The sequence below is a fragment of the Perognathus longimembris genome, chromosome 10 (genome assembly GCF_023159225.1).
Source record: "Perognathus longimembris pacificus isolate PPM17 chromosome 10, ASM2315922v1, whole genome shotgun sequence".
In the NCBI taxonomy this organism is placed as follows: Eukaryota; Metazoa; Chordata; class Mammalia; order Rodentia; family Heteromyidae; genus Perognathus; species Perognathus longimembris.
In genome coordinates, this window is record NC_063170.1 from 37,988,636 (window position 1) to 38,011,756 (window position 23,121).

General features: G+C 43.8%; 1 protein-coding gene across 4 annotated transcripts in view; it reads right to left on the bottom strand.

Moving 5' to 3' along the window:
- Colq (collagen like tail subunit of asymmetric acetylcholinesterase) overlaps window positions 1–23,121 on the bottom strand; it is a 62,920-nt gene that overhangs the window by 26,551 nt on the left and 13,248 nt on the right. For 2 of the 4 annotated variants that reach the window (XM_048355899.1, XM_048355902.1), the window contains exons 2-7: window positions 8,142–8,254; window positions 6,156–6,257; window positions 4,677–4,721; window positions 4,383–4,409; window positions 2,795–2,866; window positions 405–467 (exon numbers count right to left, since the gene is read on the bottom strand). In XM_048355899.1, coding sequence (XP_048211856.1) covers window positions 405–467; window positions 2,795–2,866; window positions 4,383–4,409; window positions 4,677–4,721; window positions 6,156–6,257; window positions 8,142–8,254 — 422 coding nt within the window. Of the gene's footprint in view, window positions 1–404; window positions 468–2,794; window positions 2,867–4,382; window positions 4,410–4,676; window positions 4,722–6,155; window positions 6,258–8,141; window positions 8,255–13,608; window positions 13,721–23,121 lie in introns of those variants that run through there. The other 2 variants (XM_048355901.1, XM_048355900.1) reach the window with 2 other exon arrangements.

The window sequence follows — 23,121 nt, forward strand, 5'->3', positions numbered from 1 at the left end:
TAAAAGAAAGCAGAAGGTACATTTATAATGAATCTTGTAGGACCTTAAGGTATGGTGCAAGAATGGAAGGAAACCCTGAGAGTGTATTATGAGTTTTAGTGGGGTTGTAGTAGTAAACACAAAGATGTCCCAGAAGGTTTTGTTTCTATAGGATCCCATAAGGACCTGAATAAATGTTGCCAGCTGCTCTGTTGTCCAAGGGCTTGACCATTTCAGTCCAGGAGAGAGAAGTGATGGTATCTCTATGCCCCACATTTTGGGGCATAGTAAAGATAAGTATCCTGGCAATGGCTCTTCAATATCTGTGACATTCTTCACAGCTCAGCATTCCTCAACTTTAGAGGCATCTGCTCCACAGCCTTAGTGAGAAGACCTAGGAATGCCCATCTGGACCCCACACTGACCTTTGAGCCCATTGGTCCTCTTGATCCTGGCAAGCCCATCACACCCAGGTCACCTTTTTCACCCTGTGAGAATTAAAAGAAGGAAAAAAAAGATCCATAGTGACATTTCTTAGAGAAACTGGGTCAGGACAGTGTTGGATAAGACTGAAATGGAACCAGAGATTGGGGCAGCATTGTGGATCTGATGTCCTAAAATGTCCCCTGCCCAATCCCAGGAGCCCATACTCTAATTTTCTGATATTTGAGATTAAATATAAAATGAAAATGCCCAAACTACAACAGATATCCAAACTAGATACTCACTAAGATGTTGTAAATGGTGATCCTTGATCTTTTTCTAGAAAAGGATAGGGAGGGGAAGGGAGAAGCATGGGATGCTGACACACACAAAACTCTTTAACTGATTTGCTCTTTGCATAGGTAGGGCCTTTAAGATATCTCAGCAAACTGGCATCCTAGGTTTGCAGCCAAGGAGGGTGAGTGTAAGCCTTTTTGGCTAAAACTCTGTTGTTCCTTGGAATGGTTTGCATTTGGAACTACTATCCTTTCTACTAAAAAAAAACTTTATACTTGAGCGAACAAGTATAAATACAACATGAGCCACACACTGAATTTAAAGCAATTTTCAAGGTCACTATAAAACTAAGCAAGTGGAATTTTAACAATATATTTTATTTAATCTAACCTAACTATGAATGTAAAACTTACTAGTGAAATATTGTACATTTTATTTTTTCAATATAAATATTTGAAATCTGTTGTATACTTTACATTTAAAAAATATCTCAATTTAGGAGTTAAATTTTCATTCAAAATACCTTTTTCTCAGTACTGGGGTTTGAACTCAGGGCCTTGCACTTGCTAGGATAATGCTCCAGTCATCCTTCAGAACTGCTTTTTGTTGGTTATTCGGGTGATACATTCTAGTGGAATTTTCTGCCTGGGCTAGACTCAAAACATAATCCCCTAGCTGGGCACTGGTGAGTCACGCCTGTAATCCTAGCTACTCAGGAGGTTGAAATCTGAGGATCATGGTTCAAAGCCAGTCTGGGCAGGAAAGCCTGTGAGAGTCTCATCTCCAATTAGCCACCAGAAAACTGGAAGTGAAACAGTAGCTCAAAGTGGTAGAGATTTAACTTTGAGCAAAAGAGCTCAGGGACAGTGCCCAAGCCCTGAGTTCAAGCCTCACAACCAACAAAAACTGCCACCAACAAAACCCCCATAATCCTCCAGCTCTTAGCCTCATGTGTAGCTAGGATTACATGTATCAGCCATGGACACCAGGCTCCATTCAAAATACTTTCTCTGTACTGAAATTTCATAAAATTGATAGCTGAAATGGTGGACTTATACACTCAAATTGTTCCAAACATAACAAAATTTTCAAATAACTGAACTCAGTAAAAAATTTGAAATTCGGGGCTGGGAATATGGCCTAGTGGCAAGAGTGCTTGCTTAGCATGCATGAAGCCCTGGGTTCGATTCCTCAGCACCACATATATAGAAAACGGCCAGAAATGGTGCTGTGGCTCAAGTGGTAGAGCGCTAGCCTTGAGCAAGAAGAAGCCAGGGACAGTGCTCAGGCCCTGAGTTCAAGGCCCAGGACTGACAAAAAATAAAAAATAAAAATAAATAAAAAAATTGAAATTCAACTTGGATGAATAAAATTAAAATTTTTGTCTCTTAGTTACACTAATCATGTTTCAAGGGTTCAATAGCCACATGTGACTGCTGCGTTGGAACAGCTCAGTGTTTTATAGTAGATTCTTAAAAGGAATACCCTTGGGACTTTTTCTAAGATAAGTCAGGGGGGAAAAAACAATTTTCTACTTTCATAATTTATCTAGTAAGCAAATCAGATCATTTGGTGACATGCACCTGTCTTCTCCAGGTAAAATTTCTTTCTGAGTCATGACCTCTTTCCTGTAGTCTATGAGCAACAATGAGGAATGTAAACAGAGGCAGGCATGCAAATATGTTTGCTTTCCATACCCTGGGATTTCATCAGAATCTGAGGATTCCTATTTCTAATCATAAGATTTCCAGCCAGCCATCCTCCACCTCCTGCCAAGTCAGCATGGTTGGAAAGAGCTATCTACACTCAACCTCCTTTGGGTCAACCCAGGAAGCCCCAAGAGGAGCATGTCAACAACGGAGAAGCAGGGTCCCTGGGAAAGCAGGGACCAGCCCTCATTTCTCCTTCTATAGGAGAGAGCCACAGTAGTGACCAAGATCCACAGGCTAAGTAAAGGAGGAAGCGTTTGGGGAACTGGACAGTTCTCATGCTCTCTTTTTCCGTAAGCAATTCACTGACTATAAGCCAAAGGAGTCACCATCTTCCCCACTCTTGTTCAGACATCACATGAGCCCCAAATACATACCACACTTACCCTGGGTCCTTCAGGGCCTGGCCAGCCAGCGGGCCCACGCATGCCAGGAGCACCTGGGGAACCAGGTCTACCCTTCAAATATCAAGAACAAAGGTAAAAACAACTGGATATGCTATCCTCATTCCAAGAATGATAGGGCTCAGATAGCGGTATGGGAGCTTCTAAGGATGGCCCCCAGTCATGGTGTCCCCACACTCCAAAGACTGGGGACCTAAAATCTTGAAACTCAGGCATAAGTTAAATCCCTAGTGTCACATAGTATCATCAAACAAGGCTTGGTTCTACTCAAGAGGTAAAGAATAGTGGGGAAAGGATTCTGAACTTCTCAGTTTTTTCTATCTTCAGCGCCTCCACTTACTAACCTGAATGTCCTCTGTATTCCAGTGTATTCTCCACAAGGATGGGCTGTTGAATGAGAGGACTATGGGTAGGAAGCAGTAGTAGATGTTGTTGGTAGTCTCTGGAGATCTGTTTGCAAGCTTAGAGTAACCATCTCCAGCGGCTACCTTCCTAACGGCCATCTGCAACTATGGAGTTTGTCTTTGGGCATTGGAACCTCCCTGTAATTTGTGTACTACCTCTTCCTATAATCAATAATCCAGATCCCTCACCTCAGATAACTGTCAGGCAATGTATATTCCAGAGCTCCTGCAGGGATTGTGTGCAAGGCTGGATTTCTCCTATTATCTATAGGCCTCCTTCATAATTTATTCACTGGTGCATGTCTTTGCTTCTAAGGAACCAAATATGAGCCAAGGGGGATATGGAAGAGCAAGTCTTGCAACAGAGAATGGGAGCATGGACTAGAGGAAGGGGGTCTTCTGAATCCTTTGGCTAATTTCACAGTTCTCTAGAGATTTGAAGGGCTTATCAAAGGGCTCAAAGATGCCAATTGCTAGTGAATGTACTAGTTTCTACTCTTACTACGTCTATGGTAGACATCATTAATCAATATAGCCTTTGCTCTGTGTATGGGAGCCACCCAAGAATCTTTCCAGTCCAGCACTTCAGACAGTCACTCTGCTGAGGCGATGTCATTTGTACCTTTCAAAGGTCTGTTAATAATGAAGCAATTCAAATCACATATTTAATCAGAAATATAGTCATTTATATTTTCATTTATCTTTTTCAGGCCAAGTTTTGTGTTTCCTTTCATCACAAGATCTAGAATTTCAGGGTCAGTACCCACTGACCATAGCAAGTCAAATAGACTTGTACTTTACTTCCTCTTGACACTAATGAGAGTCTTGATAAGAGTCACTATGGCCTTGAATGGCTCTCATTTGTTTCAGCTGGGCCATAATGCAAAAGCCAACTGGCACTTTGAGTTTAGTCAAATGACAATGAGAGTCATTTTGCACCACTGACTGGGGTCTTGGAGTCTTGGGTGGCAGGATGAGGTGGTCTGAGATCAGTGGAAATCTGAATGCTGGGTTTATCTCCTGATCAAAGGAAGGGTACCATCACTGTCCACCTGGGTACTGATGGTATAGAAAGCTTTGCTGGTCCCTACTGGGAGTGTACACACACTCATAGTACATGAAGCACAGGTGCCCATGAGAGGCTGACAGAACAGCAGGAACCATACCTTCCTTCCTGGTCGGCCAAGCTCCCCCTGTAGATGGAGAAGACAGGTAAGCAGAGGCTGCTTTGGGAGAGAAGTTCTGGAAACAGAAGGCTTTATAGAGCTGGACTAGGCATGGCTATGGCTCAGTCAGTTGGCCAAGTCAGAATCTGCCAGCAGCATCCCATAATACAGCCAGCAGCCAATCATCGAGGCGATCATTCTATTTACTACAGCAAAATATTCCCAATGGCACTCCTCCCAAACCAAGCTGGGAGGACCAAGGAGATGTGGGTTAAAGAAAGGAGTGATTCATACCTTTTCTCCCTTTGGTCCTTTCTTGCCAGGAAGCCCCGGTGGACCCTACACAGTGAAGATAAGTAATTAAGAATATACCAAACCAAGGTAGGACTGCAGGGGTAGGAGCGGGGAGGGAGGAGGCACTGGGGCACTGGGCCCTTATAGAACAGTCTTGTGGATGCAGGGCCTCAGGAACCCCCTGTGTGACCTCCATCCCCTCTTTTCTGTTCTTCCTCCTCCTTAGTTTTCTTGGCAGTGTGTTTCTAGTGGCACCATGGCTTCAAGGCTTACACATCCCCTCTCTTGGCTTTAGCTTTCTCCCTGGAACCTTTTGACTGCACTCAACCTCCAGAATACTTGATAAGAGCATCTGAAGAGTCTTAAAGAAATCCCAGCTGCTGAAAGCACAGTGCTCCACTACCTTAAGCATCTTCTCAGCCATGATCTTACCGCACTTCCCTGAGAGGCCCTGACAAGAGTGTTGTTTTGCACACAACAGCAGCCAACTTAATTCCTATGAACCATCTGTGGGGTACCAGGTGCCAAATTATTCTGTCCTTCCTGCTTCCAACAACAAAGAGCTGCTTTCTTTCTCCTCCTCTTCCTCTTCTTCTTCCTCCAACTATAATGTGCCAAGAATCCATTTGCTCCACAGGAAGGAGGAGAATGTGTCTTGCTGAATGTTAAAATGAAGGTTCTGACTGTGTGGGCTGGGAGAGTGTTGTGATTCCACATTTCTAATGAGCTCTCAGATAACACCAGTGTTGCAGGTCCAGGGGTGTCTCTTTGGCTACCTATACCATTCCTACTGTTCCAAGAGAACCAAGATGGCTGCACAGACTCCACACCTGGGCAGCTTGGCCTCCATGTAACTCAAAGGGGCTAGAATGTGCAAATGTGATGGGACAACTACTGGAGCTTTTGTTTGTCTGTGATGCTCAGGCAAGCACTCATCCATTGGGCTGTCCCCAGCAGACAGCTGCTATTCTGAGGTGAGCAGAGGATCCATTCCTTCCTTCCCAAAACTCTGTGGATTTTCCTGTGTTATGAGACTCACCACAGTAGACTGCTGAAGGTGGGACAATTAGCACCTACTGTAAATGATTTCCGTCTTGTGAGGCAATGCTGACGTCCACAGAAGCTGGGCATGGCTAGTTCCTCTTCTACTTTTCTGCACTCAGTGCAGGCACCTCTGGCCCACAGATGGGGTTGATGGTTACATTAGGTACACTGTCATCAAGTTTGTGATAATTATAATGATAGCTACTGTCATCTCCTTTGATTCTTACCCCCAAATCCAGTATGACAAGGGACAACCTTGGATTGTCATAGCTGGGAGGCCAGAACTCACCAGAGGAGAACCTGTGCTCTATCCATGAGTAAACTAGAGAAGGAAAAGTGGTTGCACATCAAATTGAGAGGGAGAGATGCCCAGAGGCCCTGCCCAATGAGCCTCCTTGCTCTGAACAGAACACAGTAATCTCAGAGCACACCAACCTGGGGGCCAGGTGGCCCAGGAGAGCCGTGTGAGCCTTGCATGCATGAGGATGGCGTAGTCTCCAGTTCCAGAAGGAGATTCTTCATGTCTGGGGAGAGAAGCTTCAGTGCAGAGCAACATAGGTTATAGGTCAGATCTTGGGACCAGAGGAAGGGTCACCTCCCTGCTCTAGGGTCAGCTCCAAGTCTAGCAATTCTCTGACATCATTTTCTTGAGAAGATGACCTTTGGCCATTAGTTTCTGTTCTCTCATCTTTCCTTGAGACCTACCTGGCTTGAAGGAGTTACCAAGATAAAATAGCCCCACTGGATGGAGTTAGGAAGCTCATGTCTGGGGCCTTTGTCCAATATCTTGGACAGCATTAGCCAATGGACATCTTATACAAGCCAAGATAAGAGTTTAAATTTTTCTAGTAGCCACATTTTTACCTTCTAAAAAGGTATGAGCATTTCAAAATAAATTCATCATAAAAATTATGGAAACATTTTATATTCTTCTTTTTAAACTCCAGCATATATTTTAATACATTTCAATTCGAATTAGGCACATTGAAAGGACTCAGTAGCTTACATATGGCCAGTGGCTACGGTATTGGACAGTACAGATCTAAGAGTTTCCAGAAAGATCTGAGAGTCCCAAGTCCCTAAAATACCCTGGCCTGTGGTCCTTCAAGTCCTGAACCCTGAACCCTGCTCCTTTCCTCTCTTCCCAAAGTATTTCCTTTTACTCTACAGAGGACTCTCTCTCTCTCTCTCTCTCTCTCTCTCTCTCTCTCTCTCTTTTGTCAGTCATGGGACTTGAACTCTTGGCCTGGGCTCTATCCCTGAGCTCTTCAGCTCAATGCCAGCACTCTACCACTTGAGCCACAGCACCACTTTGCGTTTTCTGATGATTAATTAGAGATAGGAGTCTCAAGGACTTTCCTTCCCCAGCTGTCTTTGTGTTGTGATCCTCAGATCTCAGCCTACTGAGTTGCTACCGTGAGCCACCAACTCCTGGCTTAGAGGACTCTTTCCTATATCGCATAGTCTACATAAGATATGTTCTATGAAGTTCCTTTTTGTCTTGGACATGTTGTATTTGCACATATTTATGGGGTACAGTATGATAATGATATAAGTTTCTGTGTTTTGGGGGGACTTGAACTTAGGGAATTGGCATGGTCCATGAGCTCCTTTTGCTCAAGGCTAGCACTCTAACACTTGAGCCACAGTTCCACTTCTGTTTTGTTTGTTTGTTTTTTAGTAATTTATTGGAGATAAGATTCTCACGGACTTAACTGTCTGGGCTGGCTTCAAACTGCAGTCCTCAGATCTCAGCCTCCTGAGTAGTTAGAATTACAGGCGTGAACCACTGGTTGTTGGTTGATAGAAGTTTTGAATGTGCAGTGGTCAGATCAGGATAATTAGAACTTCTGTCTCTCAAATATTTATCAGTTCTATATGCTAATGACCTTTGGGCTCTTATTTTCTAGTAATTTTGAAATGTATCCTAATTTTTATGGACCGTGTTTACCCTTCTGCACTATAGAACACAGAAGGAATTTCCCTAGTTAACTATTTTGACACCTGTTATCTAACCTCTGTCTATGCTCCCTTCTCCATTTCTATCCCCAAGTCCCCATTTTTATTTCCCATTCCCTGATCTCTGACCTCCCCACCACCCTACGGAATTTATAAATACTTGGGGAGAATAAAAAAGAAAGGAGGATTCCATATTGGAACAGCTGATGGGAACTCAGAAAGTCATAAATTCTCTTCAGTATTTCAAAAACACTGGGTCCTTGGGCCAAATCCAGTCTCCAGCTGGGAAGATCTTCTCTCTTTATGGTAGTGGAAGAAGGGACAGATTTGCTTCAGAAGCTACCAAGTGTCCACTCCAGGGCTCAGCCTCAGAGTGAGACTTAAGAGCTGACCCCCTTAGATGAGATTCTGGAGGTGGGTAGGGCAGACATTGAGAAGCTGTCCCAAGTCACCAGTACTCACCGGACTTCGACCTCCTCTGAAATATGGTGGTGGGAACAGTGGGGGTGGAGGAGGCGTCAGCAGGCAGCATGTTTTGTGGCTGCCCCGTTTCTTCTGATCCAGGCTAGGAAGAGCTGTTCAGAGAAAACTGCTACTTGTTAGCATGGGCTCAGGACTATGGCCTCTACTATGCCCACCAGGCCACCCCAGACCTCCAAATCTAGTTTTTAACCTGTTTGGAATATTTGCTGCTTGATATGGCCCTTTGTTTCTGCTGAACTAGGATGGACACAGTGCGCATCCTAAGTTCCAGTTATCTTTCATCAGAGATCAACTCCCCACTTGGTAGATATGGCAAGGAATGCCAAATTCAGACACAATCCCAGTAGTTGAGGGGGTGTTTGTAAATAACTAGGGTACTATCCTTATGGGGAAGTTATTTAGAGGTGGAGACAACCAGGTTGGGAGGTAATATTAATAGGTTCCAAGGTACCCAGATTCATGATTTTAAAAGGACTAGCTGAGTCCATGTAGCTTGCACCTATAATCTTGGCTTCTCAGGAAGCTGAGATCTGGATGGCTGTGGTTCAAAGTCAGTCCAGGCAGAAAAGTCCATGAGATTCCATCTTCCCAAATAACCAGCAAAAGACATGGTTGGAAGCATGGCCCAAATGGTAGAGCACTAGTTGAACAAGCATGCTGAGCAAGAATGAGGCTCTGAGTTCAAAGCCCAATGATGCCAAACAAACAAAAAAAGCCAAACTAAGTAATAATTATAATAAAAAAAACCACCAACAGACTATATACACACTTAAGTGCCACCCGTTCTACTAATGCATCCCAGTTTCACAGCACACAGTGGCTAATCTCAGTCCACAGGTGGCTAATCTCAAGTGTAGAGCTGAAGGATGGTCAAGAACCATTACAGCTTGATTAAATCTCACCTGTGTGCAATTGTCTTGTATACTCAATGTGGAAGCATGCCTTATACAAGAGCACGCATAACAAATTATAGATTAATAGGCTTCTACACATCAAACACAATGCAGGCATGCATCTTGCCGATGTTTGAATCTGACAGAAATGGAATCAGCGATGTGATTTCTGATGATTGATTGTGCTTGCTCAGCACTTTTGTGGGGGCAGCCAGCTTACTGTGTGTGTTGTTAGAGTTCTGGTGTGTGGCTAGACCACAAGCTATCCATTCTGGTTAGCATGGATACTGTTCGTGGAATGACACTACTGTACACTCAGCAGAATGGCTAAAACAAGGACAGAGAAAGACAAATATGGCATAGCAGAACAACCAGATTGGGAGAGGGAGCTGGGATAGCCTTTTGGAAAATTGCTTTTGATTTTCTATGAAAGCTCTACATAGGCATACACTATTGTTCAGGAATTTAATTCCCAGGTATTTATCAATGGATAGGTGGGTGAATTTTCACCAAAACATGTACTAGAAAGTTCATAGTAGCAATATCCATAGTCGCTAAAAGACAATTTTTCAGCTCCCAAGTTTGACCTCATGACAAGGAACTCACTAATAAACTCTGTGAACTCACAGGCTGCTCACCACCTGCTTCTCAGTCCTTATCAACGGGAAGCTTCTCTTTATTTCCAAGCCCAAGCTTGTGTGGCCTTGCTATGTGTCTAGTTTTTTGTTTGTTTGTTTGTTTCAAGACAGGGACTTAATATGTAGGCAACCTTGGCCCGAACTTGTGGTCTTCTTGCTTCAACATCTTCAGTGCTGGGATTATAGGCATATACTACCATGCCCAATAACTGCTGTTTTTTTGTGGATTTGTCCCCATGTTAACTCTTTTCCATAGGTTTTCCTTATCCCTCTCTGACAAAACTGACAGGGACCAAGGATTTTTTTGTTGCTTGCTTTTTTTGTGTGCCAGTACTTGGGCTTGAACTCAGGACCTGAGCACTATCGTTTAGGTCTTTTGCTCAAGGCTGGCACAGCAGTGTTTGTGGGGTCATCTAGCTGTTGTGTGGAAGTAGAGTCACAGCACCACTTCCAACTTTTTCATAGTTAATTGGAGAGTCTCATGGACTTTCTTGCTCAGGCTGGCTTTGAATTGCAAACCTCAGGTCTCAGCCTCCTCAGTAGCTAGGATTATAGGCGGCTCATAGCTGGCTGTTAGGGGTCAGTTTTGATCTCCAAGACCTAACAGACACTAGGGACTCCACAGATGTTTTCTGAATGCATAGTATTAATGGAAAATATGTATTGCAGTTGAGGCACCATTTAGTTGGGTTGCACATGTAAATGGGTTCCTACAGCAACTTTGGGAACTAAGCATTACTGTTGTCATCCTCATTTTACAAATCAGTTAATGGAGACAACTTGTTAAGAAATTTGCCCAAAGTCACACAACCAGTTAAGTGGTGGAGTCCAGACTTAAACTCAGGCAGTCTGGCTCAAGTCCTTTATCTTCAACACTACACCATGACTTCAGAGGGATATAGCCACAATGAGGGTCAGGACTTGAGAAAGAGGTAAGGGATTCCTGTAACAATGACCTGAGACTTTCTTTAGTGTTCCCCAAAGACCAGTAGGAATGTACCTGACATTAAATCAAGTTGAGTTCATTGATTCATTGCAACAAGAGCAAAAACACACAGGAGGAACAAGGAGGAAACTCAGAAGGGAACATTAGGAGAGGATTTATTCTAGGATTCAGCTCTTCTAGGTAACTATGGGGAAGACTCAGATGAAGCAAAGTCTGGCTTTACTCTGAACTGGATGCTGTCAAGAAGCAAGAGCTAGTCTATGACTGAGTAGCTTAATTCTTATCTAGAAGAACAGAGGAAAGAGAAGCAGCCGTTTTGTGGTTAGGTATTGACCTTGTATTGTGTCTGTGTTCAGCTATGACTGTGGGATGCTCTTACTTTTGTCCTGACCCATTAAGATCACAGAATGGCATTGTGTAAGTGGGGGTCCTGTGGAATGGTTACTGGCCTACTGCCCAGCTTCACCAGGCCACTTCCAGCTGTCGGCTGCTGTTCTTTTTCTTAGTGATAAGATAATAGAGTGACATTGTTACAGAACTTGACATTAATGTCAGTTCTTTCCTAGAAGCCAAGAGTGGGCAGCCTCGGTGACTCCACCCTAACTAGGGCAGGTGGGCTGGGTAGATAGGCACATGCTATTCCCCCAGCTGTAGTTTCTCCTTTGTCTCAGGAGCAACTGTAGCCTTCCACAAAGCTCCTCCTGGCCAGGAACACCTGGGAAGCTGGCATTCCACATGGCTAATTTGCACTCATCACCATTTATTTTTCCAGACCATATACGGCCTTCGAGGCATCCTTTCACCCAACACCCTGTATGGCTTCCACTGGTAAAAGATCCTGTATCATTTAAGGCAATCACTTCTCATATTTCTTCCTGGAAATTGGAGACCTCTTCAGGGAACATAAATATCAGTTGCTTTTCCTGCCAAGGCATCTGCATTGTTCACCACTCCCTTCCTCTTCACTCTTCCTTCTTCACCCACTTTGTTTCCAGCAGGTGGAGGCCATCCATTGCTGCCCCTCCCCCAACTCCCAGGAGCTGTTTGTTTTTAGCAGTCTGGTTTATTTACAGCTCATTCCAGCTCAGAATATTTCCATCAGGTGGATGAGTGTGAGGACAGCTTCCCCTCTCCACCCTCCCCGTCAGCTAAGCTAGGACTTCACATGTCTATTTTAGTGCCATTGAATGGCCTGTGGATCTGTCTTAGGCCTGTGCTGTGTCTGATGGAATCGTGTCTGAGCTCAGGGTCCAGTCTGGAACAGCCCCAGAAGGCTCTTTTGTAATGGAAACAGTCGTGTGTGTAGTACACGAAGCTTGCAGAGATTGGGTGAGCCACGTGTATGGCTCTGTCCCAGGCAGCTACCTTGGCAATGCCAACTATTAGGGGATTCTAGGACCGCTGCCCTTCCTTAAAGACACCAAAACTATTTAATGTGTGCCTGCTGCTTTGCCAAAGCACAAGTAATTGTCTAATGCAAGCTTTTGGCAAGTGTTTGTCTGTGACTTGCCTCCATTGTTCATGCTGCTTTTACTGTTTGGAAAGAATACTCAGAAAGATGTCTTTCTCCTGTTTCATTTCAAGAAACAGAGGCACACCCTTGGACAGTGATCCACACCAGTGTACTCTTGGAAATATAGGCTTGCATCAAAGAACGTAAGCCTGGGGCTAAGTGGCCATGTTGTGACAGAGCAATTCCCTCCTCAACCTAAGACTCTGTTTCCTCATCTGTACCACCAGAAGGTTAACTGAAACCATCACTTTTTAAATTCCTTCTTCATAACCTAGATATGACCACGATCAGCATGGTGTCCATCCTCATCTCCCCATTCTGAAGAGAAGCCCGTCCTTCCACAGGCCATGAGGGATACTTGTTCCATTTCTACCTCATGAATCAAGCAGCTCAAAGCAAGAAAATATGTGACTTTTTTTTTTTTGGCAGTACTAGGGTTTGAACTCAGGGCCTTGCACTTGCTAGGCAGACATCATACCACCTGAGCCTTTTACTAGCTCCAGAGATCATGATACATCATCAGAATGCACCAAAGGGAAGAAGCAAGAGAAGACATCCTGCCTTAGGAAGGTGGGAAATGACAAATGCAGCACACATGTATGACTGCATCTGCCTGCTCAGCAGGTAGATTGTTCGTTCCAGTTGTCCCACTTCTTCTTGTGTTGGGGCCTTCCCCAGTCTGAGGGAACGGGTGCTGTGAGACTGAGGAGTGCTGGTGAAGGGCACACCTTCCACAGTGTCACTGAGTGCTCCCACAGAGGACTGATGGCCCCACAGTGACATTCACACACAGAGCTGCAATTTGTCCAAAGTGTTGCACAATTCACAGGTTCCAAACAAGGCTGAATGCCCAAAAAACACTTTCCTCCAACTCCCATACATAAACCACACAAACCTTGAAAAACAAATTCTGGAAAGTTGAAGAATTTGGACTTCTCTGAAAGGCCATGGTATAAGTTTTCTGGTTGTGACTTATGCCTGAGTGGGGGGTGGGGGGAGGCAAGTGAGGACGCAACTACAGAGAAAATGGTTTGATGGTCTGGCGACTGCTGCTCCTGAACCCTATCACCCAAGCCAGCTGGCCTAGAGAGTGATGGAGAGCATCCCAGGCCACCAAATGCCAGGAGCCCTGGACCACAGAACATGACTTTACTTCAAAGCCCAGGGAACAGCAGCTGTGCCATCCTGCCACCCTGAAGTCAAGGTCACAAGAGGGGCACAGACAGAGCATATGCATAGTCATGTCTGCCAAGACCCCACCAACCCCATCAAACCCCTTTGCACTGAATATTCCAACACCAGCTGAGAAGTTTAAAATGTAACATCTACTAAGAACTCCCTGGGCAAATTTGTTTCTCTTTTTTTCCCCCCAAAAGAACATGCACGTGTGTGTGCATGCATGTGTGTGCATACACACACACACACACACACACAACACAACACAACACAAACTCACCCAAGCAGCAAGCTGAGTAAGTGAGAAGTCCTGAAACAGTCAGCAGATGAGTCAGGCTGATAGATGGGCCCGTCATCGTGGGGCAATGCCCAAAGCAGACTGGCCGAGAACACAAGCTGAAGACAGGCTAAGAATCGTCACGCCCCCAAGCGTTTTCTGTGCCTGGCTTGTATGGCATCTGGGTGGGAATTGGCCAATCCCTGCTTTGGTATTACTTCGGCCTCAGAGGCCAGGGGCCTAGGGGGCCAGTGCTGAGCCCCCGGGAGCAGGAATGGATCATCAGCTCTGTCTCAGCCACACACAAGTGCTATCTAGTGTAGGCTTAGAAGGCAACATGCCCTCTGTCCAGAGGAGGATGGGAGGTTGGGAGCCCAGGGGACACTGATCAGCTCTGCAAGCCAAGAGGAAACAGAGCACAATCTGTCAAACAGACTGCTTTTCATTTGGCTTAAAAACTGCCTCGTCAATACTGCTCTGGCAAGCTTCATTGTCAGCCCCCAACAGAGAGTGTCCAGGAAGACAGTCCTGCTCTGCCTCAGGAAGCCTTTGCATGGCCAGGGGGCTCAGTTCAGCCCTCACCATGTGTGTGCCAAGTGCTGTCAGCAAAGCCAAACTCAATTAAAATAATAACGGAACACACACAAACACAATGAAGTGATGTGTGAGATATACACTAAAACCTGTCTGATTCTTTATATCAAACCCATGCCATAAGAATTTTGCACACACATGTCATAACAGATAAGAGTAATAATCTTAGTACTACTTAGCATTAACCACTCAGTAATAAGCATAGTAATGACCATAAACTCTAACAAAGAGTCAGTAACTTGGGCCAGCAAGTTCCAGAGAGTAAATAGTCTAGGCTCTGTAGGTCACATGACCCTGTCCAGAGCCCTTACACATGAAAGCAACCAGATGATCCAAAAAGAAATGCATATTGCTCTGTTCCAATAAAACTTTATTTATACAAACAAGAGTCAAGTTGGTTTTGGCCACAGACTATGTTTTTTTTTTATTTATTTGTTTATTAATTGGACACAAATTTTTTGACAAGGTGTTGTGCAAAAAGGGTACAGTTACATAGTACGGCAGTGTGTACATTTCTTGTGATATCTTACGTCCTACAGACTATGTTTTGATGATCTCTGTGCTAAGCCTTCAAGTAAAAGAAAACTTAATGCATTTACGCATCCATTTATGTTTCATTCATCAAAAACAATGCATACTGAATGTGTGCAAGATACAACTATACACAGTTCCTGCCCCTTGCAATGTGCTATCCAGTGTCATGGAAAAAGTACTGCCATCAGGAAAACTTAGGCTCAAGGTCACTAAGTAGCTGTGCAACCTGGAGGAAGTTACCCATTGTCTCTGAGTCTTGACTTCCTCCTTCCCTCCCTCCCAACCTCCCTCCCTCTCTCCTTCCCTCTCTTTCTTTCTTCCACTCTTCCCTCTTCCCACCCCCCCCCCCATTCTCTCACCCTCTCCTCTCACCCTCTCAGTGCTAGGATTTGAAGTTGTACAAGTGCGCTACAAATTGGGACACATCCCTAGCCACTTTTGCTTTTAGTTATTTTTCAGGCAGGGTGTCAAGTTCTGTGCCCAGTCTGGCAATACATCTTGATCCTCCAAGCTCAGCCTCCCGTGTAACACACATTACCATGTCTAGCCCCTCTTCTTCCCCTCATGGTACTGGGAATTGATCATGCCAGGCAAGTATTCTACCACTTGAGCCATGCCCCTAACACTTATGTATTTTGTTTATGAGACAAGGTTTCAGCTAACTTTGCCTGAGCTGGCTTTGAACTTATGACACCCTACTTCTGCCTCCTGGAAAGAAGGTAAGCAGGTATTACAGGAGCACACCACCACATTTGTTGTTGAATCTTGGATTTCTTACCTGTGAAGTGGTCATGGTTAAAAAAAAAAAAATCCCCCTTGCTAGTTTGCTGTGAGGACTGGAGTTCTATATCCACATATTTTTGGGTAACTATTATATTAAATGGACAAAAAATGACTAACATGGGTGGGGATGGCTTGAAGGATTTACCAGAGGAAGATATAGGTACCAGTTGAGAGCAAAAATAGAAGTTAAAAATCAGGCAAAGCTTCCTGGAAAAGGCAGCATTTGAGCTCAGCCTTGTAAGCAGAGAAGACTCCCTGGTTCCAAGACCAGAGGGGCGAGGGAGGGAAGACTTAAGCTCTGTTCCTTCTCTGAGGATATTTCCCTTTGTTCTTCTCAGAAACTGGGTCTAAGGCGTCAGAGAATGCAGCAGTGAGGGCAAGGAGTGCTCAGTCCTGAGTTCCATACAGCTCTGCAAATATCTGCAGAACATTTCCCTAAAGTTTTCTGCTTCAGGTCATATTCCTATGGATATTTGTTTTTCAGGCTTCATGTCACAAATCCTTGAAGGTTTTGCCACTTTCCACATCAAGGATATTTATATGCCAGCTGGACATTGGTGGCTTAGGTTCAAAGTCAGCCCAGACAGGAAAAAGTCCATGAGAATCTCATGGACTTTTTTCAATTAGCCATCAAAAAAAGCCGAAAGTGGAGCTCTGGTTCAAGTAGGAGAGCACTAGCCTTGAGAAAACAGCCCCCAGGTCTTGAGTTCAAATCCCAGGACTGGTACCATCACTACTACCACCAAAAAAAAAAAAGAATATTTATGGTTTTAGCATGTGGCATCAAAACTCATTCCCTGTGGGTGGCTACACTGTGTAACATTACTGTGAAAACCAGGCAACTGGTCTTGATGATGGCTGTGGCCTTGTCCATCTTTACACATGTTCGAATCTTTATTTTGGCCCTGGAGACTAGGGCTTGTGGGTTATCTCCTGCCTTTCTCTGCTCTTCATCTTTCTTTTTTCCCCTCAATCTTTGTATCTCTCTAATTCTGCCCCATTCTCTAATTCTGCCCCATTCATCCTCTGTCTTCACTAATAGTTGAATATATATATACATAATATTCTATACATAAATGTATAATATATTTTATATAATACATGATATATATTATAAATATAATACATACAATATTATATATTACATATAGATTTCATCTTTCAGTTGTCATTCAGCCAGGTGTGCCAGCCTGAGACCTGGGCGAAGTAGTCTCTAGTCTCCACAGTGACTAGCTGTGTGTGAAGCTGGATTTTCCAGATGTAAAAGGGCAGCATCAGAGCAGATCATCTCTAAGCTTCCCTCAGCGCTGCCTATCTCAGTAATCACTCCAGAGATAATGGCCCTTCTAAGGGCCCTGGACAGGGATAGGGGTTTGCTCCTCTTCTTGGTGTGCAGTCTTTGCCCTCAGGTTCCCCCAGGTGCCTTGGCCCAAGCATCAGCTCACCACAGCTGAGCTGCCTGCAAAATTGATTTCATAGTTTCCAGTGTCTTCCTGCAGCAGTCAGCAGGTGTCATATTCACAGAATTTTGCCTTAATGGCAGCTCTGGGATTTATCAACCAGGTCAGGAGACCACTTCTGGAATACTGCCTCCCAGGGCACTGTTCCAGATGATCCTGCCCCTGCTTGCCACCACACACATCCTGCTCACTGCTGGTCGGGACCCAAATCTTCCTCCTACTGTGTTGCTGTCCATCACCACACAGAAGGATGTTTGTGGCTGAGACAATAAAGGTATTCTTCCCAGAAATCCAGAGTTCCCATGGGAGGCAAAGATATCTTTGTGTGAGATGGGCATGAAGGAGCACAAGTTTGAGGCCAGCCTGAACTGCATAGCAAGACTTGTCTCCAAACAAAACAAAACAAAATGAATTGGATATTGATAGCTCAAGCCTGGAATCCTAATTACTAAGAAGACTGAGATCTGAAGATCATGGTTCAGAGTCAGCCAAAGCAGGAAAGTATGTGAGATTCTTATCTTGAATTAACAAAAGTCAGAAGTAGAGCCATGGCTCAAGAGATAGAGCACCAGCCCAGTCACATGCAATCTGTAGGCAGTAGCTACAGTTGAGTTCAAATATCTAACTCTGGAGATGTGGATACTGGCACGAATTGGAGACCGATTCCCCCATCATCTTAGGAGAATGAGAACAGTGCCTAAAGGAGCCAGAGAGAGTGGCTTAACCATCTGCTTCCAAAACCACTTACTGACACTCTGAATCATCTTTCCAATCAAACTTTACAAATATTCACCTTTGAGTTCCTGATTCCTGGCCTGTGAACTCCTGAGAGCAGAAAATTTTATTATCCCAGACACATAGAGTGTTCATTCTGGTGTGTTTGTCTTCAGTCTCACATGTATATACCTTCTCTGTTCTACTCTTCAAAGTAGTCAGAATCTGTAATTCACTCTGAAATCCACCAGTTTGCTAGGGTTGCATACAAAGCATTACAAAGTGGCTGAACTAAACAACACACATTTGTTCTCCTAGGTTTGGAAGTTCATAGTCCAAAGTCCAGGTTTGATTTTTCCTCAGCCTCTCTCCTTGACTCAAGGGTGGCTGTCCTGCTGCTGTGCCTTCACAGTGCTTCTCCTCTGAGCATGTGCCCCTGGTGTTTGTGTGTCTATATCTCCTCTTTGTAAGAATACCCATCAGATTGGATTAGAGCCCATTCTAACAACCTCATTTAACTGCCCTCACCCCCATCTGTAAACACAGTCATGGTCTGTGATACTGCAAATTCCAAAAATTTCAACATGGTAACTTTGAGGAGACACATTGAGCTTATAGTGGTGAGCAGACTCTTTCTTTTTTTCTTTAAGGTTTTTTTTTTTGTGTTTTTTTTTTTTTTTTTTTTTTTTTTTTTTTTTTTGGCCAGGCCTGGAGCTTGAACTCAGGGGCCTGAGCGCTGTCCCTGGCTTCCTTTTGCTCAAGGCTAGCACTCTACCACTTGAGCCACAGTGCTACTTTTGGCTTTTTCTATATATGTGGCACTGAAGAATCGAACCCAGGGCTTCATGTATGTGAGGCAAGCACTCTACCACTAGGCTATATTCCCAGCCTCTTTCTTTACGTTTTGAAATTGTTTATAATAAAAAAGAATAAAATTAAAATAAATTTAAGCCAGACACCAGTGGCTCACACCAGTAATCATAGCTACTCAGAAGGCTGAAATCTGAGGACCACGGTTCAAAGTCAGCCGGTGCAGGAAAGTCCATGAGACTCTTATCTCCAATTAACCACCAGAAAACCAGAAGTGGCGCTGTGCCTCAAAGTGGTAGAGTGTTAGCCTTGAGCTGAGAAACTCAGGGACAGCACCCAAGCCCAGAGTTCAAGCTTCACAACCGACAAAATAATAATAATATAACAACAATAGGAAGAAGGCAACTTAGAACTGCAAGATGTCTTTGTAAGGGTTGGGGTTGGGAGCAGGTCAGCCCAGTGCATCTGTTGGCAAATGTTGGGGCACCCCTGGTGCTGTACAGAGCTTCTGGGGGGAGCCTGCAACCACTTATGAGACCTTGATGGTCACTGAATCTCTGACAATGGCATGAAAAAGATGTTCCCTTGCCTCCACAGAGACAACTTGAGAAGGAGTCTATTCCAGCTATAAGGATGAAAGAAAATCATCTCTTAGTCATTAACAATAAGTTGTGTATCAAGAATAAGTTGTGTATCCTTTGAATATAAAGTCAAAGAAACAAACCCATCCCCCTGGCCTTCCATAAGGGAATTATTTTGGACCTTATCTAGAGAAAGGCATCTGCTTTTTGGAGTTCAAGTTCTAATTTGAACAAATGGCATGTGGTAAATAGAGAGGAAGGAGGAGACAATGTTATTAGGAGGCCAGGGAACATAAAGAAGCCTCTCCATAGCCGGCTGTGCCTTGGCTCTGAATTCAATTACTGTGTCCAGCATAAATCAGTGGGCACTATTAAATCTTCTGCTAGGGCTTGACAGGGGAGGCCAAGTTTGTAGAATTATTCGGGAGATCTGGCCACAGGACAGAGACAAAACCCTCCAGCTGCACTGGGCCTGGAGGGGGAGTTATTTCCAACACCTGCTGACAACTGCGGCTGAGTGGAAAGACCCTGTGTTTCCATCGCTATGTTTCCATGCCTTCATTTTTCCATGGTGACATTCTAGCACTAGGAGCAGTTGGAATTCAAAACCACTGCCCTGGAGCCCCTATCCTCATTCCCACCTGCACTTTCTATTGTCTGAGGGTCCATAACAGGTGGAAAGAAGGGCAAGCTGAGCTCCTCCCCAGGCTATCTCCTGGTTGCCAACTAGGCAGCTCTATCTATAAAACTCGTGGAATCATGCAAACTCCTGGATTCTAGAAGTTGAAGTCAGGGCTGCCCCTTTGGCCTTGGTTGAACAATAGTTTCTTAGTGGAGCAAAATGGTAAGACAAATCTAAGAATTTTCATAGCATTGTGGCTGTGCGACTCTACCATCCTAGAATTTCTCTAGGATCTCAACAACTCTGGCTGTGACAGAAAATTCTCACCTTGTGCTCCAGATTAGAGGCATTATATGCATACATGGTCTTTCGTGTAACTGTTTATCATCATAATGCATGAACATGATGCAGAATTCAGAAAGTCCAGGTATATATGAAAACTTAATCCCCCATCCATTTTCCCAGCCACCCGGCTCCACTGACTAGCTATCAATTGTTGTTTTCTTCTAGGAATATTTTATACATATACAGCAAATATGTAGGGACAACATTTTCCTTTCTTCCTCATAGGGTTACTTGTTATTATATTATACATATAGATTTCTCCCCCTGCAGTTTTTATTCTTTCTCTTCCCTTCCCTTCCTTTTCTTCTTTCTCTCTCTCTCTCTCTCTCTCTCTCTCTCTCTCTCTCTCTCTTGCTTCCTTCCTTCTCCTTTTTGAGGTAGAGTCTCACTATGTGAGGCAAGCACTCTACCACTAGGCCATATTCCCAGCCCATAGAGTCTCACTGTGTATCTTTGTCTGACATAGACTGGCCTGAAACTGAAATCCTCCTGCCTTAGCCTCCTCGTTATTAGGATTACAGACATTTATTACCACCACACCCAGCCCTCTTAGTTTCTTCCTAGCATTTCTAAGAAGTAACTCCTGTATAGCTACATAAAATACGACCACATTATTTTCTGTTACTACTAATATTCTTCTTCATTTAGAATACCCAAAATTTGTTTACTTTGCCCTCTTAAATAGCTCTGTGTGTACATGTTGATGAATTTCTAGAAATAGAATTACATGTGTGCACATGTAATTTTTGTGTGTGTGTGTGTGTGTGTGTGTGTGTGTGTGTGTGTGTGGCCTGCTTCAACACCACAAATCCATACCCCATCAAAGTCCACAAATCTATTAATCCACATTGCCTCTCGCAGCGGCAGAGGGAAAGTACCTGTTTTCAAACAACCTCATAGACAGTCTGATGTGGTAGCTTTTGAGTTGCCCACCCAGCATGTCAGTGTGGTTTTGATTTGCATTTGCAATAGAGGATGAGACTGAGATTACCGCATTATAGAGCTATTTGTACTCTTTCTGCTTTTCCACTGGGCTGTTGGTCTTCTTCTTAGTTTTTGTTTGTTCCTTTTTGCTTTTTGGTGCCAGTCCTAGGGTTTGAACTCAGGGTCTGGGGTTTGAACGTTGGCCCTGAGCTTCTTTTTGCTCAAGGCTAGCACTCTATCACTTGAACCACAGCTCTCCACTCCTGGCTTTTTGGTATTTATTGGTGATAAAAGTCTTTTAGACCATCCTGCCTGGGCTGGCTTCAAACTGCAACCCTCAAATATCAGCTTCTTGAGTAGCTAAGGTAACAGGCATGAGACACCGGCACCTGGTCAGTTCTGTTTTATTTTATTTTTTAATGTATAAGGAAAATAGGGGGCTGGGAATATGGCCTAGTGGCAAGAGTGCTTGCTTCATATACATGAAGCCCTGGGTTTGATTCCCCAGCACCACATATATAGAAAATGGCCAGAAGTGGCACTGTGGCAAAAAGAAGCCAGGGACAGAGCTCAGGCCCTGAGTCCAAGGCCCAGTACTGGCAAAAAAAAAAAAAAAAAAAAGGAAAATAGTACTTTATTATGACTTGTAAATATTTTGCCTCAATATTTATTTATTGTAATATTACTGTGTGAAGCCAGGGCTTGGGCTATATCCACAGCTCACAAGTATTTCTTTAGTAGGATTTAATGTGTTAGGCTTTTATTGTGTCTATTCCTGGCCCCTCCTCCAATTTTAAACTGCCCTTCCAAATCTTTCCAAATTTCTTCCCATAATTTTATAGTTTATGCTTTATAGTTAAATTGTTTAAATTGTATCTCATTTGTAATTTATTCTAGTGTAAGAGGTACATTTCTTTGTTTAGTTGTTTTAAAGAAGACACTTCTCTTGCATTTTTAAGAACAGGAAACAAAGGCTGAAAGTGTGGCTCAAGTGGAAGAATGCCTGCCTAGTAAGTGTGAGGCCCTGAGTTTAACTCCAGCAGAGGTTTGAATTTAAATAAAAGAAAAGTCTTTAAGCCGCCCTTCACTAAGTCCTATGTTCTAAATTCTGGCCTATAGCAGCCCTAAGTGTTGTTCATGTTTTCTCCATTTGGCAGGTAAGTAAACTAAAGCTCAAAGAAGTACTTACCTAAATGGTAGACACATGACTTAAACACAGATGGGCAAGGGGAAGGGGGATGGCTGGGAATGTGGCCTAGTGGTGGAGTGCTTGCCTAGCATGCATGAAACCTTGGGTTTGATTTCTCAGTACCACATACACAGAAAAGCCGGAAGTGGTGCTGTGGCTCAAGTGGTAGAGTACTAGCCTTGAGCACAAAGAAGCCAGGGACAGTGCTCAGGCCATGAGTTCAAGCCCCAGGACTGGCAAAAAACCAAAAACACAACAACAACAAACACAGATGGGGGTATCTCTTTGATTGCTCTGTTCTCCTACAAAGTCCAGCTACTTATATACTCTGACACATAGCCAGTGATCCATTTTACACCTCATGAATTATTCATATGCTATTTTAATGTCAAAAATAACTGGTGAACTCCTTGAGTAGGGTCAAGCTACCTTATAAACTGTCTAATGAATTTAATCAGTTTGTTCGATGTAGTCATCAAGTTTATAGTTAAGAAAGACAATAAATATTGGTCATTTAGCTGATGGGAAATACCTCAAATGCTGGTTTCTCAAATATAGTCATAATAAATTTTGAGACAGAAGATTAGATTTAAACATCAGAAAAGGGAAGATCATGAGGATGAGGAGGCAAGAGAAGACCTGCTAATTGAAGTAGATATTGCTCTGCACAAAATACTAAGTGGCAGTGCCTGGGTATATGACTAGAAACTTGAGCACCTACATCAAGCACATCCATAGTTGCTGGAATTACAGTTGAAAATCTCCTATGTAATAATCTGACTGCATAGAAGTACCTTTATAAGACAAGCCTAGTGACTCAGTCTTGAAGTCTTCTATGGAATGGCAAGAGTGCCATTCCATATAAAGCAGATGACAAGTGGAGTGAGGGCCCCAGCCACCAGACTCCGATAAACTGGATAATAAAAGTGGCCTGTCAGCTGGACACTGGTGTCTCATGCC